Raw genomic sequence first — 19,864 nt, forward strand, 5'->3', positions numbered from 1 at the left:
TGATGGAGTTAAAAAGAAACTGTCCACTTCTTCATAAGGACCTGGAGGGAAAACCGACCCACAGTTTGCAGCCATTTTTATGTGAGTGTAAACATTGAATTGTGGGCGTGGCCAACATCAGCTTATTAGGATTTAAAGTCACAGAACTTGGATTCATCTCAAAATATGCAGAACTGATCAGACTAAATTCTCATTACCTAATGATTTTCATTAAACTCTGCTAAGAAAAAAAAATATGTAATGAACATGTTTTGTATGGACCATAAACTTATCCTAACCTGTTCATAATGGGTCACCTTTAAACACACGTTTATTATTAAAGTTGAATTTTAATAAAAGCTCTTTTTTATGTTCTTAGTTTGGGTGTTTTTATTCTGGAGCTGGTGGCCTAAAACGGTGGTGAAGGATGGCAGCAGCTCCAACAGCGCCACCTACCCTCGGAGTTCAGCAGCGTTAACATCCAGTAATGAATCTATCCAGGTAAAATGAGGAGGTTTTTTTTCTGCCTGTCTGTTGAGCTTCAGTCAGTCCTGAGGATGAATTTGGCTCCAGAACCAAATGAAAGACCCTCTGAGTCTCAGCTTCTCGCTCTGCTGTGCGTCAGAAAACGTTCACTAGGCTGATTTTTTTTGTTGTTGTTGTTGCCAAAATCACTTTTGGTAAAAATATTACTTAGGGCATACCAAAAGTGATTTTGGCAACCAAAAAACAAAACAAAACAAAATCAGCCAAGTGAGCGATTGGTGATCTGTCCAGTGTGTACCCTTCCTCTTGCCCTTTGACCCCTGGAGATGGGTACCAGCACCCCTCTGAACCTGAAGTGTGCTAGATGAAATATGGATGGAAATACAAATCCGTTCTGGTAAAAAGTGATTTACACTTACTCTGCTGCCAGCTGGAGAGGAACTGCTTTAGAGTCTACCACAAAATATTAAAACGTCTGGAATTATTTAATAAAAACAGGCTTTAAAACTTGTAAATTGGAGGCCAGGCTTCAGTTTTCCCTGCATTTATGTAATATGAAATATAGTTAAGCTGAATTGTTTGCCCATGTCATCGTGAAGTTCTTGTTCAGTAATAAACCTTTAAATTTCAATTCTGATTTTTTTTTATTTTATTTTTTCTCTAAACTGTCTGTCAAAATTTTTAATAGACAGAAATGTTGAATAACTATCAGATACTAAAAGTTGAGGTTGTTCTAGAAAAAAGAGCAAAATACAAACTCAATGCACATTTTTTGAAAATTTTACAGCCATAAAATAATAATAAAAAAAACACGGGGCCCAGATACAATTATGATCATAAGAGGGTTAAGATAAAAAACTTTATTTTATCAAAGTTAAATAAGTGGCCCAGTGTTGGCTTTGTTAGGAAGTCTTCTTGTTAAAGGGAAATTTTTCCTCTCCACTGTCACCACTTGAATCCTCAATATGACGCTTTGCTCTGTTATCTTTAACCAATGTACATAATTTGTGCAGTTGTAGAAAAACACAGACTACATAAAAGTCTGTGGCCTTATTCTTTTTCACAACAACACAAACAGATCTTGGTTTTGCTGCACCCAAGAAAAACACGTATTGACTGGTCTGGTTTTGCTTCCTGTCTGGTCAGGTCTTTAGTTGTACACGATTTAAAATTAGCACTTGTTTCTTCCTCTGCTTTTAATTTGGGTACAGTTTCAGAACCTTTGGTAGTTTTACTAAACACCGCCACCTGCTGTCCTGAACAGGTCCTGGTGGTAAGAAGGGCCGGTCCTCCTCAGAGGTGCCCGTTCCTGTGCCCGTTTGTTGACAGAAACAAACATCATTTCATTATCAGGTGCTTTACTACTACCGACTTTATTTTGCGGTTAATATTTGTGTTTTTGTGAGGCTAACTTTCGTTTTGTATGTGTTTTAGTGTGAAAGCAGAAATTATATGTTTAGCTAGCTATATGGCTAGCTGAAACCTGCTAACATCTCTTCACAGAGAGAAAAAAGACCATCCTGTCAAACTACAGGTAGGAATATTTAATGATTAGACCTCTTATTGCTCCCGGATTAAAATATCTTAAAATGTAAAGTTTACATGAAGAAATCCAACTTGTATTAATTCAGGTTGCTTTTCTTGTAACCAACCTCACTGAAACGCGCCCTGTAAACCATGTTAATATGCTATTGCTAGTGAAATCCCACCTTCCCAGCTTGGCCAGTATCACACCAAGCCCGGAAAACATTTTTTTTCCTGTGCTAAAAATAGTTGAGCTGCCTGTTTATGAAACCCTCCTTTGTTCGTCGCAGGTCCAGTAGGTTGACTTCACGACAGACACATTCAGGTTCACTGTATTTATTCTGACAGACAGGGAATCGAGTTGGTGGTTAACTTCAACCAGCAGCTTCTGCCCCAAAGTCACAGACAGCAACAGGAAAAGGGGCCATTTTGATCGTGTAGTGGCATTTCAAGTAAATTCATACAATTAATCCACATAACTAATCTCATCTATAACATAAATAACAATGAACACATATTTTAACAGGAAATAAAATCACACATGTAACATTCAAAGACTACCATAGTTGATAACTGAAACATATAAAAAATTGAGTTGGTGGTTAACTACGATTCAGCAGCTTCTGCCCCTATACATTAAATAAAATACAGTAAATGGCCCCCAAAAAACTACAAAGCAATAGCTCCCATGAGCAGTTATCAGCAGGAGACCGCAGTTAATAGCTGATAACATTTGTAAAATTAAACATAGCTAAAATGGATAACATTAATAATGATAACAGTTAAAATCATATACAAAACATAGCAAAATTACTTGTGAAACACTGTATATTATCAGATTTGTCTAAAATATATGTTAAAATATAATACTTGGAAAAAACCACAGAGCTGATTACATACCGCAGTCACAGACAGCAACGGGAAAAGGGGAGAAGCTGTCAGTTAACGGTTTTCTGGGAGTTCAGTTTCTTTTCACACAAAGAAAACTCAGCGAATCAAAAAGCTTCAGCTGTCACTACAAATCAAGCCAGAATTTCTTGTTGTTAATCTAAGCTGGATAATCCATGTTATCATGGATTATTCCATTGTATAATCCTACAGCCCTCACAACATGATGCTGCCACCCCCAGATTTGACAGTTAAGGTGGCTTAATTATAACAATTTTTCTTCCAAATGTAACAATAGTCATTATGGCCAAATACTTCCACTTCAGTTTCAGTGAACCACAGGACATTTCTCCAAAAATGAGTATCTTTGGCCCTGTGTGTATCTGCAAATGGAAATTGGGATTTTTAAGTTTCTTTATAAGCAAAGGCTTCTTCCTCGCTGCGCGGCCTTTCAGCAAGGAAGAATTGTGCAAATTGGAGCAGCTGCACAATTCTCTTCCTGATATCTGGGATGATTTCTTGTGACTCTCCCATTGTGTCAAACAAGAAAGCATTGCGTTTAAGTTGTGGCCTTAAAATACATCCATAGGTGTGACTCCAATTAACTCAAATGTTTCAGTTCACCGATCAGAGGTTTGTTGAAGTTTAAACCCAAAAGGTTTAACTTGGGTTAAAGTAAGTTTAACTAAACTTACTTCCTGGCTGATGTCTTTAGGTGGGTTTACTTGGTTTACCCCAAATGTAATCCAAGTTACATAAATTTGGTTTACATGTCAAATGTGTGTAAACTTTTAAATTCTAAGCTACAAATTAAAAAAAAAAAGTTTTCTCTCCAAGTTTTCTGGCATTTAGCAAGTAAAAACAATTTCAACTAAGTTAAAACAAGAAGTGTTTGGTCTGATTTAACAGCGAGAAAAAATGTGTTTGTCATTTTATTTAGTGTATGTAAATAACTGTTTTCAACTGTATTGTAGTTTCTCTGTAAGTATTTCCTTCTTTGTTTATGTTACGAAGTCTGAGTGTCTGAATCTGAAGCTCCTCTTTTTACACTGGAGGTCCTGATGAGAAGGTGGTTGTTGAGATCACCTGTAATTTTCAGGTAGAGTGTGAAGAACTATTGGCCATCAGACACATTTTTTGTTGTTGGTTTATTTATTTATTTAGTTCCAAAGGAACATTGCACATTATTACAAAAATATGCCAGTTAGCCATAAAAGGATAGTTTTCATCTGCTTATTTCTTGCTGGCATTCTAAAAAGCAAAATCCAAAAACATGTAAATAATGAATCATGTTTCCACCAAAAATATAACTGACAATGGATCAAAATAAACATATGTGAAAAAGACACCAGTTTTACGTGGGCTGTGCTGCTTCTTTACTCATTATGTTCATGTTTCTGCTATTATAGTCAAAAGAATGGAGGAAACATATGTTCAAATATAAAACAGAAAACAATGTAAAATGTTACTCAGATAAAATAATTTTCAGTTTGTTTAAATTAATTGTACAACAAATCTGAATATGTAGAACATTGCCCTGTCTTGGTAAATATGTTTGATACATCGATGTCTTTCACACATGAACAAATTACAACACAGTTTTGGTAGAAGTAGTAGTAATTTTCTAATCATGTTTCAACATGTATACAGTAAAAATATATTTACTTACAAGAATGGCTCTACATTTTCACCTTTACATTTTCATTGCCTGTTGTGGACATATTTTCTAACAGCAGGAAGATAAATGACTGAAAAGCAAACTGGAAAATATTTACTCTTTGAAAAACAATATGTGTACAAAAAAAGCAAAAAAATAAACATGAAGAAACTTGCAAATTGTAAAAAGTTTTTTGTGATGAATTGCACTTCTTAAATGAACAAGAAATACAAAATATTTTTATTTGAAGTAAACAGTTAAGGTTTTTACTTTTCTCTGTTTTCCCTTATATTTTATTCTGATGACAATGTTAACATAATCTCTATTGAAACCATATAGAAACCTTGTGTGTTGGAATACGTTTGCATTTCTTTCTAGGAAGTGCTACTGCTCATTAAAACACGGCTATATGTTTTATATATAGAATTAATGATATAGAAAAAAACACTATGAAAGGTCTTTTCTTCATGGTGCACTTGTAGTGCTTCTTGTATTAAATCAGTTTAACTGTTAAAAATTAGGTATTCTAAGAGTATTTGTACTTCATTTCATGTCTTCTTTGATAGCCGATGTTCTCCTTTGTCTTTGTAGTTTCGAGTACATTTGAACTTCTGATATCTATTGCTTTTTAATACTTCAGAATTTCCTTTCACTTTATATTGAAAGCATCTTTTAAACCTTTCAGAGCGTCTTCCTTTGAGATTTTCTTCCAGGCATCTGGAACATCTGCTGGTTTGGCTCCATATTCTTCAGCAAATTGATCATTATATTTCACCAGGATGTACTTCCAGTAGTCTGAAGCCTCAATGGTGGGGTCTGGTGGAATCTGCCAGTCTGGATAATACGTTGTGTACTCTTTGTAAGGATGAAACTGTCCTTTAGTGTCTGAATTGCAGAATGATGTGTCACTTTGGACATCAGTTGTACACAGTCTTTCAACAAGTTTCTTGGTTGTACTATGTCTGTATCTGCCAAGACCCTGTGGTCGATGTATAGCTGCACTGTGCAGCTCGTGGTCTTTTCCTCCAGCTTCACATGGAGCTTTACAAAATGGACACTGCTTCCCACATCCAAAAACTCGCTTGAAAAGTTCATCCTGTGGCTTAACTGTCAGTTTCCTCACAGTTTCATTGATGTCTTCAGATTTCAAATATAGTTCCTGAAGCTCAGTTGTCAGGTTCTCCAATGCCATTTTGACACTGTTGATAAATGGGTGACATGTGCTTTGGATTTGAAAGAGGATCGTTTTTTCAGCTTCGACTGAAATTGTGAGGTCTTTGTTCAGATTTTCACGTATTCCATGGACGAATCTTTTGATGCTTTCATTGTTGTTTGGCAGAGTAGCTCCATCTGGTTGTCTTGATGCCACTTCTATTGCAGCAGTAACTTTCTTAATTATGACCTGAAGTTTGTTGTTCTTCAGTTTGGACAATGTGTTCTCACGTCTCATTTCCTGCTGAATGTGTTGGAATATCCAGTTTTTGACATATATCTCATAGTTATTTATGTACTTTACAAAACATTCAAAGTCGTCCTTCTCCAGCAACTCTTTCTGAATGCTGTACTGGAAAAATGAGCGAGAGCTGTACTCTGCAGAATGATGGCTCGTTAAGATCTCATCCACAACGTCTACTCCCAGAGATCTGCTGATGAAATCTTCCACTGCTGGTCTGATACAAAACTCAATGTAGTCATTGGCTTTGCGTTGACAATGATCTCTTTCTTTGTACAAATCAATAAAGTCTGACAAGTACCCAGGCTTGTACTTCTCCAGCTGTGTCTGAGGATTCAGGTTTGACAGAAACTTTTGGTGCATTTCCAGGAATTCTCTTGAAGCGATGCCACAAATGTGAAGCTTCAAGTCAATCTCATACTTTGTATTTGTTTCATATTCCTTGTAGTTTTGTTGAAAGTTTTTGTCAATTTTTTCCAGTAGGTCTTTCATGAAAGAGTCATGATAATCTTCAGGTGTTTTTACTTTGCCAGTAAGATATTCTGTACACGACTCAATAACATTATTTGTGAAGATCTGCAAATTATTCATGTCAACAAATTTAGCCTTAAACCTGTCTACATGCTCCTCTGTGACTGTGAAAGGACTCCTTCCTACTTGCTTTAGGTCGGTGTTCTGTAATTCCTGGTTTACATTTCGATTAAAGAAATTTTTTTTCAACTGCTTGAGGACGCATCCAGCAATGTCTCGTTCTTCTAAGCCAGACACGTTAGCGGTAGATTCAGACCACATCTTCTCAAACTCTTTTGTCAACTGATCTTCAGACAGGTTAGACATTTTGCAGACACATAGGAGCCTCATGACGTTCTCTTCAATCAAAACTCTGTATTTCCTCTGTATTTCTTGAGCTTTCTTTTGGCTTACTTTCAGTTCAAGAACACGATCCAGTTTAGTTCTTACTGATGGCCCAATTTCGTTGACAAGGCTGTTGATACTGTTGAAAAAGTCAACTTTGTACTTCTCTATCAGGTTTACACGTCTGTCCTTCCTCTTGTAGTACTCATTGAGTTTTTCCTTCATTTTCATTTGCTCAGTTTGCGTCTTTGTAGAAAGTTCGTCCTTCTTTTCTGAGACCAGTTTATTCCAGTTTTCTACTCCAGAATCATTGTGTATGTTTAAAATTTCTACCTCTGTTTGTTGCTGCCAGGAGTAAATCTCTTTTCTGAACTCCCATTCCCATTGATTGAAGGCTTTGCACAGGTTGTCATAAGCGTGAGCCACCAGTGTGTTTCTGAAGCTGAAGATGAAGTTTTCATATTTAACTGTCCTCCAGAGACTTGTTATCCATTCTAGAAACTCTGGGATCTGAGTAGGTTCACTGGTTTTGTTGCTCTTTATTGTCTCCAAAAGATTTTTCTTAAAATCAGCAACAGTTTCGCTGTAACCAGTGTTTACTGGAGCCATTGGTGGAGTGCCATGCCAGAGACCTGGAATGTTCCAGTTGTTTTTTTCCATGTCATAATCCAGGACATCAGTGAACTGTTTAATAGTTGGTAGTTTTTCCATTTCAGATGCAATCTGAGTCATTTCATTGAGCTGGTCCAAAAGACGTTTTCTCTCAGCAATGCACTTAGAATCAGCTGAAACTCCAGCAACATTTTGGTGAACAAAATGGCATGCAGGCTTTTTTCCAACGTGGGTCATTCTCAAGAATGCATGAACTGCAATTTGCAAAATATCTTTCATTTCAGTTACATTTTCCATTGCTGTATTGATGATGGCAATATCACTTAAGCCAATGACGAAGGTTGCCAGCTGGTTGTCATGTTCATAACTGTCCTCAAGTTGAGCCAGATCAGCAGACTTTAAACCTTCTGTATCAATGAGAACTAGGAAATCATAATTCAGCTCATTTTTCAAATCCTCTTGAACTCTGAGGAAGATCATGTAAGCTCCTCTTGTACATCTTCCACTGCTGACTGGAAACTGGACACCAAACATGGTGTTGAGGAGCGTCGACTTCCCAGAACTTTGAACACCCAGAACCGTCAGAACCAACAATCTGCTCCTGTTTCCAACTTTCTTATGGACCTCATTAAGTACAGCAGACACCCACTTTTCTGGGATGTTGGAAGCGTCTCCATCCAGAAGCTCTAAAGGATGTCCATCCATCACCATTTCAGCAGCCAGTTGAGGGAGACGAGAGATTTCCTCTGTGGTTTTCTGTGAAAACTCGTAGATCAGTCCCATCTCTCTCATGAAATGCTCAATTCCTAAAGAGCTTTCCAGCAGAGTTTGATCTAACTCTTTAATAAGTTCTGCATCTTTTGTCTTGCATTGCTCTTTGAACTGGTTTCGCAGTTGTAAGAGTTTTTCCCGAGAGTGTGCATCAAGCTTAAGTTTCATCCATTTCAAGAAGAAATCTCTTTTTTCTTTGTCACCTGTGAAAAGGTTGTCAATGAAACTTTTCATTCCTTTGGAAATGTTGTGTCTTGCCTGCTCCTCTGTGATTTGTGTTTTCTCCTCCTGTAGCTGAGATTTGTACTCTTCAGTTCCTAAATCACTGTACTCATTTAGTCTACAGACTTTTATTTCTAACTTGGATAATCTTTTCCAGTTTTCTCCCTGCAAAGGAAGGTGCAGCTTCTTGTATTTGGGAATGCTTTGTTCTCCAATTTCTTTCACAATCTCTTCAGCTGCCTTCTTTTCTTCATCACTTTTACTTTCATCCACAGACAGACCAAGTTCTGTTGCTTTTTCATACATCAGATCTGTTGTCATTTTATCTGTGGTTGTACTTTCCAGTGAGGTCTTTATAGCAGTAGAGAGTTTTTTTGAGAAGTATGTTCTGTTTTCTGTTTTGTTTTTTCTGATGACATTGTTCTTTGGAAGATCTAGCTTTTCTATTGTTCTCTTGACAGACTTCATGTCCTCACTGTCACCATCCTCCTTGCGATTAACAACCAAAAAGAAATTTCTCCTGAAATCCTTGAAAGAACTCAGAGTTTCCTGCTCTTTTTCTTCAACCTTGTCCAGGAACACAAAGGTAGCTGTTGAAACTTGAACAAGAAAACTAAACTGTGCAAGTGACTCACTAAAGTCTCCTCTCAGATTAGCAAATGCGACTGGCTCTGGAAAAATGTCCAGATTTTCTCTTCCACAGGGAAGGTACCAGAAAACCTCTACAAGTCCATTTGCTATTTCCTTTTTGATAGCCCTGTCCTCCATGTCTTTATGCATAAAGATGTTGTGACTCTGCTGCCCACGGCTTAGAACAAGATTCAGCATCTGGGACTTTGATAAACTGCTGTTTTTCAGGCGAACAAAAGAAAATAATGGAATATTTGCTTCAACAATCGTGTCCTCAATGAAACCTTTTGATTCAGTTAAACTATGAGGACGCCACTCTTTAACAATGCCTCTGAGAGCCCAAAGCATCAGGCTGCACTGACTGTTGTTGCTATGAGGCAACAACAGTGGCACAGAAAACTGACACATTGACATCCTGAGAGCCATTTCTTGTTGCAAGAAGCTGTCAGCACAAAGGAAAAGTGCTACTATCAGGTCGAGAGCATTAACACCACTGTGAGTGTCTTCTTCGGTATAAAGGTCTAGGCTAAAGAGATCATCATCTTCCTCATCATTGGCTGGTAGTTGCACACAACTTCGACATTCAGCATTGATCTGTAAGAGGTTTTTGAGAAAATACCATGGAATTTCCTTCAGTGATGAAGCAGGATTTGTGTTTATGTTGTCTTTGTTGATCTCTAACAGGCAGCGAAGAGTAAGTTTGTTGGGATAAAATTTGTTCAGTCCAAGTCTTGAAAGAGTGTTGAACAAGCCTGTAAATGATCAAAAGAAGAAAATGTTTAGAAACTTAATTTTTGAAATAAATGTAGATCATGATAGATGTAGAACTCTGAAAGCTGTAGTTTCTTAAAAAATGAAATAATTAAAATGTTGGGGTTTTTTTGTTCCCTCCACTGAGGAATAAGATATCTTCTCTATGGCTTTTATAAGAGGAAAGATTCTCACTGTTGTTCCTCCTTATATAAGAAACAGCAGCACAGATTACATGGATTTTTGTCAAGTTTGTAGTTGGTATCTTGGAACAGATCCCATTAAAATATTTTGTTAATTTCTTTGGAGAGTTCAGTGCCTATGTAGGTAATGATGAAGTTTCATACAGGGTTGTGTTTGGGAGGAGCTGGCTCCCCGTCTATCTGTACAGCATTTTGTTACTTGATTTCTTTGCTAAGCTCTATATTGCCAAAGAAGTACCTCATTCAATTGCTGTTGGGCCCATAAGTCCTCTTTTTTATTATGCTGACTTGAGCCAAAGCCTGATGTCAAATTTTGTAAAAATGCTATCAGACCTGTGGGGTTAAGTTAAGTCAAGTTTATTTGTATAGCATGTGTATAGCCAACAGTGTTTTACATGATAAAAACATAACAGTGACCAATTAACTTCCTCTGGCGCTGTGACAACGTTTAAGCAGCTCTACACTAATTCTGAGTTTTTCTAGCTTTTAAATCTCTTTTTTGGTGTCTGTTTTCTGGCTTTTATCTTGGAGACTGCGTGAGTGACCAATGCCCCTGTTTACTCCTGGGACCAGCTGCTATCCATCAGTAGCTCCACTGTCCCTCCTGCCTTAGAACGACCCAATGTTTCTTGTGAGTTGAGAAGGAAGAAACACGGGCATTGGGTGTGCCAACCGGAGTAGAAGGTACAGAGTATATTTGTAACAAATTTAAATGTTTGCTTTAATCTATTGTAAGCAATCATGGACCTATTATCAGCTGAGAGCTGATCTCTGCTCTTGGAAGATGGTCAGTAAGAAATATGTGTATTTTATGATCTACATGATTGTTTTAAAAAGCAATCTTACTTTATGAATGCAGGATAATTTTACATCTGACAAAAGTGTAAATTTACCTTGAGGGAGTTGTTGATTCATTGTGGATGTGGTCTGGGTCCTTCCTTTAAGACCTAAAGGAAATAATGAACCTTTAGTTTCAAAATTCTTATCAGTAAAACAGAAGCTAAAAACAGATCTGTCTACCTAACTAATTTAATATATTTACTCTTGAAGTGAAAAACGATCTGTTATGACCTTAACATGCACTTTACATTTACCTTCACCTATCAGTTAAACTCTCTGCAAAACAGTCATTTCTCATTTTCTTTATATTTACTATTATTTCTGTCTAATAAATGTAAATGCATAATTATGAGAAAAAAAAGTTTCAAGTCCCCCTTTATTTGATCGAAACTTACCTTACTTCTGGTGAAAGAAGATTGAGACTGCAACACTGCCTGTGTTTATTTTCAACCTGAAATAGAAAGAAAAACATGTTCTATATTTGAACAAGTTTTGCTCTGTATTTAAATTTAAATAAATTCAAATGTGTTTTCTGAACATGATGGTTAAAACCAGAAAAGTGTGCTGTTTATGTCATACGGCATTTTATATACAATTTACATAACTGAGAGTTAGTTTGGGCTTTTTAAAGTGAAGTTCTGTGAAGTTATAACCAGTAATATTCCCCTTACTTATTGCAGAAAGCTGTCAGAATACTGTGATTTTGTTAGATATGAAAAGATATTCTCAAAACAGTTCAAAGCTAGTTAGACCCCTGCAATGCCATCTGATTTTTCACATCAGCGGATCTTGAGTCCGTCTGATTAATTTTTGGACATTTAGCTCAAACTTCTGTATCATAACTAAGAGTTTTCTCCACTTCTGGCAGAGCTAGAGAGGACTGGCAATTTGCAGCACATTTGATGGGCTGATATCTGACTAGACCAGTATAACTTCACATAGTAGCATGGTTGTTGATCAGCTCAACAAAACAGCACAAAAAAAATCTCTTGTAAAATTGTATACTAAGAATAATAGATTAAAAACTTCACATAACCTTCCCTCAAAAAAGCCAAACTAGCCCTTTAAGAGGCTTGGTTACCTGCCTATCAGAGCATCCTGGTGAACCTGCTTCACTATCCATGCCTGTCATATTGTGTCTGACTTGAAACAATTAATTTCAACGCCGTATTCGTATCCTATGTCTGACATCACCAGGTTGCTGTGGTGGTGCAGGAGTAGAACGTAACTCACATAAGGAGGCCTTAGTCCTCGTCGCAGGTTCGATTCCCGGCCTGAGGACATTTGCTGCATCTCTACCCCCTTTGTCATTACCCACTTTCCTGTCTAACTACTCTCAAATAAAGGCTGTCTGAGCCAAAAAAATATTTTAAAAGACCTTTATTAGTTTACTTTTTATTGGAAGTAAACTAAATGATTTGAGCAAGACTGACTTAAATTTGTCAAGTTAAATCAACTTATAAACTTAATTGAATTACTTGTTACCAATTGAAATAATTCAGTTAAGTTGGTTCAAATATTTTCTTTTTTCAGAGTAAATATTTTCCACTTATTGAGAAAGGTATGAATAAACTCTCGCATAATGTTTTATTACAATGTAAATTAAATTAGATTCAATTTGTTTAATTGTACTATATTACCTTCTGAGAGATTCCTTTCATTTCTTTTCAGACAAACGTTTGGTTGAATGAAAAATAATTTTTAGTTTAAATCAGTGAGGCCTATGAATATTTTTTTTATCGTGAACTGTAAATTTCTATGGCATTTTTTGTAACTTAATAAACAATTGAGAACAGTAAAGAAAACACTACATACAGTATCACAACTCAATTCATTCAGTTGCTGAAGATCGCCTTACCTGACAGCCGATGAGAGAAGGTTTGGAGATGGTGTCAGCGCTGGGATTTTATACAACATCCCAAAACCGAAAGCAAATGCAGAACTGGAAAAACAAGTTGAGGGAGATTTTGTTTTGCTCCCTCAATGACTTGTACAAGTGTTAACATACAGTATTTTGTATCATCAGTTTGCCCTTTGCAAGGTCACAAGGCGGCTGCAGTCTAACAGCTAATCTGTTTCAGTGTATTTATAAAATACACCAGGTTTTGGTCATTTGGAAGGGAAATAATACTGATTCCATTCTGGGTTTTATTTGCAGACAGTCAAGTGCAGAAGTGTGTATTTTCCAGTACTGGATCATTTGTATTGGATGTTTTCAAATTGCTTCTGTACTTGGATTTAAATGGGATTATTTTTCAGCCTAGAAGTTGATGTACTTGGACTTATTGCCTTATTACCTGGTATATTGATCTCCTCAATTCTTACAGTTCTTCAGAAATGATTAGAACATAATTTCTGTCATACATTGATGGCCAAATAAAATAATTGTACCTGTATACAGAATATCAGACAGACAATAGGTTTGAACAAATGTCACCAAGGTATGTTGTTAAAAAAAACAAAAAACAACAGTTATTGTCTTTCAGGCTGCAATGTTTAAACAATGTCCAACTGGTACTTAGGGGCCAAGAGTGTAAGAAAACATACTACACAAATAAGACTATCACCAACATTCTGGACTGCTACTTTGAGACATGATTTCTGTTTTTACATTTTATTTTACACCTAATTCTGAAACAACCATCTGAAATTTGCATCTGAAATTGGGACTTACCTGACCAAGCTAACTTTTTAAATAAATTATGTTCAGTGTTATGACCCTCTGTGAATTTTACCTGAGTTTTCTAGTCCTAACTGAAAGAAGTGGCACATTTTGTGGTCTTCTGCTTCTGCAGCCCATCTACTTCAAGGCTTGATGTGTTGCGCATCCAAAAATGTTGTTGGGCATATCTTGGTTGTAATATAACGTCTATTGGCTTTGTCATTTCAAATTAGTTTGTCTGTTTTCCTACATCAAAAGTATTTCTGTCCACACACAATTGCTGCTCACTCTGAATATTTTCCCGTTTTCTGAGCGTTCAAGAGATGGCTCCGAGTAAAAACCCCAGTAAATGAACAGCTTCTGAGAGACCCGAGAGCTCATTTGGCACCAGCAACCATTACATTATGATTATACGTCTCCTACGTCTCCCTTCTTCCTCATCCTGATACTCAGTGTGAACTTTGCTATGTTGTCTTCACTAAGAATAAATGCACTGAGGTCCTGTCATGTGGTTTAAGTCCCTATTTGTGTTAACAAGCTATTGAACTGTTGTACCCAGTGAAGTGGCTGGTGAGTGTAGCTAATATATGGTTATAAAAGCAAATAACAGGTAATTCAACTGTGACAGGCTCAGTTTACCTTGAAAGTGAATGACATTTAAAACAGTTTTTCCTAAAGCTTTTTTGCTTAGATGGTTTGGTTTTTGAAAAAAACACTTATTTGTTTCTAATTGGGGATTCAATTTTTTTAGTATTATTTAAGCATAAGTTTACAGATGCTATAGCTGTAACTCTAGTTTCATCCAAATTAGTATTGAAAGAAAAGAAGTCTAATATTTAAAACTGTTCTAATAAAGTTCAGTTATGCTGAAAGCAAAATCCGTGCTGTAATGACTGATTAAGGGGTATTTCAGCAGAAGGTACTGCTGAAATATAATTTCAGCAGTACCTTCATATAATTTGGGCTAAATAAGAATAGATGTCAACCAGTTCAGATTGAAGCAGTTTTAGAAATTTGTTGTTTTGTGCATCATAAATGCATTGTTGAAAAGCTATTACTGAAGTGAAGATGCAGTTTGACTTCCTTTACTTGATAAAGTAGATGTGATGAGATCACATAAGATGTCATAAGATGGCGCCGGCGCAGCTGGCTGCCTGCACACGCAGCTCCCGTCGTGTGTGTTTGTCTGTGTATATTTGCTGTAACCGATTAAGGATCCGTGCTTGAAGAACCCATGGATCATCAGTTGAGCTTTCCACAATGGCTGGATGTGGTTCTGTCGATGTTCTCCGCGTTCGTCTGCTACTTTTTATACTCTTGGTTGTGGAGAACCTCGCCGAGCGGAGTAGCGGCATTGTTTGCTCGCGTGAACAGCTGATTGCGCTGTGTGGGCCTCTGCTGCTGCCCGGAGACGGGCCTGTGGTCCCGGAGGAGTTACGGAGGAGACGACGGGGCTGCAGGTCTGGAGTTAAACGGAGGTAGTAGAGGAGACGGCGCAGGCCAGCGATACCGGCGATTTTTGGGGGGAACGTGAGGTCTTTGGTAAATAGGACAGACGAACTCATGGCGCTGGTTAGGACCCAGAAGGAGTACTGGGAGTGCAGTATCTTCTGCTTCACGGAAACCTGGCTGCACTCGCTTATTCCGGACTACAGCGTGGAGGTCCCTGGATTTTCCTTGGTGCGCGGGGACAGGGACTTTTCCAAGAGTCGGAAGAAGAAGGGCGGCGGGATTGCACTTATGTGAGTGAGAGGTGGTGTAATCCCGATCATGTTAACGGGAAGGAACAGATTTGTAGCCCGGACATTGAACTTCTGGCTGTGGGAATGCGGCCGTATTATTTACCGAGGGAGTTTACGTCCGCCATTTTGATCGCTGTTTACATTCCCCCATCAGCTGATGCAGCGGTGGCCTGTGACGTCATCAGCTCTACCACAGCCAAACTCCAGACTCAACACCCGGACGTTGTTATTGTGTCTTGTCTCTTGTCTTGTCTTGTCTCTATGCTGTAACTGCGAAGTAATTTCCCTGCTGGGATGAATAAAGTACTTCTATTCTATTGTATAATGCCAGAACAGCCATCTGCACACCCAGGATCATTTGATGTGTACCCTAATCTTTGTTCAGATCAGGAGATCAACAGCATTTAATACGTGATCGTCACCACAACATTGTTGTAAGCTGATGGTGTGTTAGGATGATAAGTGCTTAGTATGTGTTTAGTATTTATTTTTGTAATAAATGTTTTTGTTGGAAACATTGACTGTAAAAAAATAAAGTAAAATCAGTTCCAGGAACCACCAGAATGTTGTCCGACAGGTTTGAACTCCCACATCAATTACTGCCTTGATCTGTTCTGGAATATCAGCTTCTTGCAAAGCATGAGGGAAGTGATTTTTAAAGCTACAGCAATTTGTTTAAATGTGTAGTGAACTTGTTTCATTTAGAGCGGTGTGCTCTACCACACTAGGAGTCTCCAGTTAAAGTGCTTCTGGGACTCTGTTTACTTGGAGCCGTTCTTTAGTTGAGCCTTTTTGTTGTGATCCAGCCTCTAGTTTACATAAGACCAGTGATCAGAGTCTCTCACAGCAAAAACAGAAAAAACTTTAAGGGCTTGAGCATGAAAACAGGACATGAAGTGATAAGCAGAGTGCTAAATAGAGAGAAGTCAATCTACATAGCCAGAGGATGAACTAAAATACACAGAAAATAGAAGTCAAAAAATAAGGAAAAAATTAAATGCAAGGTAGAGAGAGAATCAGAGAAAAGTTAGATAAAGTTATTACTTCTGTTCAATGACACCAATCAGCCAGGTCTAAAAATAATTGTTTAAATAACATGAACATTTTTAAAAGTACCAATTATATCTGATACAGACACATTTGCACAGATCAATATAGATCGTTGGATACAGTCAGGGTGTGGTTTTCTTTAAGTTTAGCTTCTGACTTTAAATCTCTGGGTCTACTTTGGGTCTGTGGTTTATCTGAACTCAAACACAGAAAGAATCATCCGTTCATTCAGTTTTAACGTGATTCAACTTCATCTTTCTGCCTTTTTTACTAAAGGTGTTGAGCTTTTGTTCTCACCAACTGAGGAACAGCAGTATTAGTTCTTTGGAGAAAATGCTTTTACTGGCAGTGCTGTGGGTGAAAGTAAAACAAGTTAGTTTTAGGAATAATCAGAATGTTGTTCAGCAGGTGTAAACACCCACACCCCACCTTTTGTACCAGACAATATGTTTCTCAGGAAATCATTAAAGCAATTCCTTGTCAACGCTCTTCCTCCATTGCATAATCAAGAAACAGTTGTAAGTTCTCAAGGCTTATTGCTTCTCTGTTTCTATGGTCCATGCTGAACTGGAAAAAAACTGCATTCGGTGGAAGACCTGTGAGTTGATCTCACAGGTCTTCCACAATTCTTTTTGCAAAATAATGTTGTAATTCCTGTAATATAATTTTTTCAGCTAAAATTAAGACTTATCCTAAATTTCTGGCTTTTAAAATAAGACAATGTCTGACTTTTTCTGGATATCTGGAACTTTTCTGATTGTTCTTGAAAATGTAGTGGTTGATTTTATTTTTTCTTTACCTTGTATTTCGTCTAATTCTTATTCTCGCAGCTTTTTGGATTCAGTTGAAGCAAACAAACAGATCAAAACACTGAATAAAATAGAGAATAGGGTGAAATGACTACTTGATAGTAATGCTCTTCTGCAAAGTAACCACTAGATGGCAGCATCTTCCAGTTCTGCAGCAAACAAACAGGATTTTAGATTCATTTTACTTGAACAAGTGAGCACATTAGTTATTGTCTCCAGGTTTTGCTTTTTATTAAATGTATTCTAGTTTATGTTGCAACTTAACTAAATTTTACTGAATATATTTATCTAATAGCTATTATTATTTTATTAATACCAGCAGAAAAATGTCCAGAACTTCTTTAACATCAGAAGCACCACTGGATATTTGTTGTTTCCATGCAGTTTAGGAAGAGACTTAAAATATAAAGGCAGGTATTGGTGTTAAAAATTACATTTTTAAAGTATTGGTGTTTTTTTGTTTTTTTAGATCTTTAGGTTCTGAGTTTAATGAAAGCTCGTCCAGACCCGTTCTGATAAATAACTGTTGGGCCTAGAAGGACAGTGGTTCTGCACCTTGTGAGTGTTGTTAGTAATTATAGCCCTTTGCCAGTTTAATTGCGGCGCTCTAATCTAAATAAGCTTACAGAGCAACGGTCTAATTTAGCAGTTTTATAATTACTACTGAACTGCATGCGTATCACTTCAGTCCCACTTAATTACCAACAATTTGCCTCTGGAAAATCTATTGTTGAGTTGCAGTAAAGCAGGAGGGAATTAGAACAATAGACTTTGTTTTTCCATTCATTGCTGCTGCAGCGTTCAGCCGAACATCAGCAGAGACGTTTCAGCCAACACCCAGAGAAAGACGGGCAAAAACCTCCAAAGGAATTCATCTTTTACTGTTTCAACCTGAAATATTATTAAAACTCAACATTTAATAATCTGTGTGGTGGGATAACTGGTTTCAGCATCAGTTGGTTTTCCCCATCAGGATGTTTGACCCATCCTCTCTAGATGATCCAGTTTGTTTCCATCTCCTCTCCTCCAGCGGTTTTCATCATTATTTAGGTCTGAACTGAGACGGACACAGATGACGGTTGATTTGGTGTCTGATGAAGCATTACTGTGTTGATTTGGTCAAATGTTCTGGATCATTAACCTGCAGAACAACTCAATGATGAACCATGTTTTGTTATTCAGAGTCTGGTTATGTCTTAGTTACTGCATGTACATGTTTGATCTGAAAATGGAGAAAATCCACAACAAAATATTTTAAAATGTATTCAATGCTTCATTCTACCCTAAAAAACTGCAGAATTGACGACATTATTGCCGATGATGACAGATGGAAAAACAATGGAGAAATCATTTATCCTGTTCTGTTTTCACCACTATTTGTTTGTCCTGCCACCTAATAGAGCCACTATAAATCATTTTTGGTTAACTCCAAACTTTTTAAATTTTAGAATGACAGTGGAATAATTTAGCACAAAAATGTTACTAATGAACTGATTTGCATTGAAATAATCTGGTGAAACACCCGGAGTTCAAATTTCAAACTGAATTTGTTCTTCACATTAATAAAACAAATCTAATTGAAATAGAGAAGATGAGCCAATCAGGTTCAAGTTAATTAAAACCAGCCTGGTTGTGGAAACAGAATGAGTTGGACTCCATCTTCTCTGATGAGTTTCAGCTGAAATATTGAGCCTCTTCATTTTTCTGCTGATGGAAAAAATATTCAAATCGTCGGCGCAGCCTGCATGGCGTCTGATTAATGTGTTGAGTGTAGACAGCCTGAGCAGCGCTGATGTTTCTGGGTAAAATCATTTCTCTAAAACAAACAGTTTCCTCCTGAAGTCAGAGACGGATCCTCTGACCTGGTGATTCATCGGCCGCCTGTCGGAGGAAAGGTTCTCCTGTTCGGTCCTGCTTCTCTCCAGCGCTGTGACTGAAGTGTTTGTGTGCGTCTGCATTATCCCGGCCTGTTGGCAGCAGCAGCCGCTGTAGCGCTGACTAATGCAGAAACAGACTGCAGGCTAAGCTTGTTTTTCCTGAAACGTCTTAAAAACTGAAGGCTGCGCTCTGTGGCCCGTTCCAATATTTATATCGCTGCTGCAGAAATGTTTCAGTGGCTCTGATGTGAAACTAATTATGAAAACATTTCATTTGATGATTTAATGCTCACATGTGGCACGCCCTGTTTGTTCTGGTGCTAATGGCTCCTTTAGATGCATCTCATTACGCCGAAGAGCTGAAAGAAACAGAATCAAAGGCAGCAGCAGACCTGATGATCAACAGACAGATCAATCTGTTAACAACAGAAAAATGCTAAATTACCATCATTAATTGTTTCAGTACTTGATATGAAAGGATGTTGAATTAAACTATTGTTCATAAATCAATTTCTCTCATAATTAGCCTCAAGGATTGCAGATTAAATTAAGAATCAGGAGATTTCTCTATACTTCTCTGGGTTGGTTTATTAAGAATCAACATTAAAATTAACCAACACATCAACTAAATAAGAAGAATAATGAGAACTATTCTGTCTCCACGACAACCAGTAAACCCAACATCCAAACTAGTTTCTTTTCTGTCCTTCTATTACAAACATAAAGTGTGAATTTACTCTTCTCTACTGGGAATTTAATTGAGCTGCTGCTCCCACAGCGCCGAACTGGATGAAATGGAGGGGAGACGGATGGATGGATGGATGGATGGATGGATGGATGGGTGGGTGGATGGA

General features: G+C 37.4%; 1 protein-coding gene across 2 annotated transcripts; it reads right to left on the minus strand.

Moving 5' to 3' along the window:
- Positions 1-4,006: 4,006 nt before the first annotated feature.
- LOC116718623 (up-regulator of cell proliferation-like) lies at positions 4,007-11,390 on the minus strand. Of its 2 annotated transcripts, none has more exons than XM_032560764.1 (3): positions 11,266-11,390; positions 10,924-10,977; positions 4,007-9,829 (listed from the first exon to the last, which is right to left on the minus strand). In XM_032560764.1, the coding sequence occupies exons 2-3, from the start codon at positions 10,943-10,945 to the stop codon at positions 5,184-5,186; spliced, it is 4,668 nt and encodes a 1,555-aa protein (XP_032416655.1). In that variant the 5' UTR covers positions 10,946-10,977; positions 11,266-11,390; the 3' UTR covers positions 4,007-5,183. The 2 variants fall into 2 exon arrangements, with proteins under 2 accessions (XP_032416655.1, XP_032416656.1); XM_032560765.1 differs by having other exon boundaries at positions 11,271-11,341.
- Between the last annotated feature and the right edge of the window lie 8,474 nt (positions 11,391-19,864).

The sequence above is a fragment of the Xiphophorus hellerii genome, chromosome 4 (assembly GCF_003331165.1).
Source record: "Xiphophorus hellerii strain 12219 chromosome 4, Xiphophorus_hellerii-4.1, whole genome shotgun sequence".
In the NCBI taxonomy this organism is placed as follows: Eukaryota; Metazoa; Chordata; class Actinopteri; order Cyprinodontiformes; family Poeciliidae; genus Xiphophorus; species Xiphophorus hellerii.

What these genes read in the sequence shown, in the direction of transcription:
- LOC116718623 (XM_032560764.1), bottom strand. Translation starts at nt 10,945, where the DNA reads ATGAATCAACAACTCCCTCAAG. An exon ending in GAATCAACAACTCCCTCAAG is followed by an intron (nt 9,830 to 10,923) that starts GTAAATTTACAC and finishes GATCATTTACAG; the next exon opens with GCTTGTTCAACACTCTTTCA.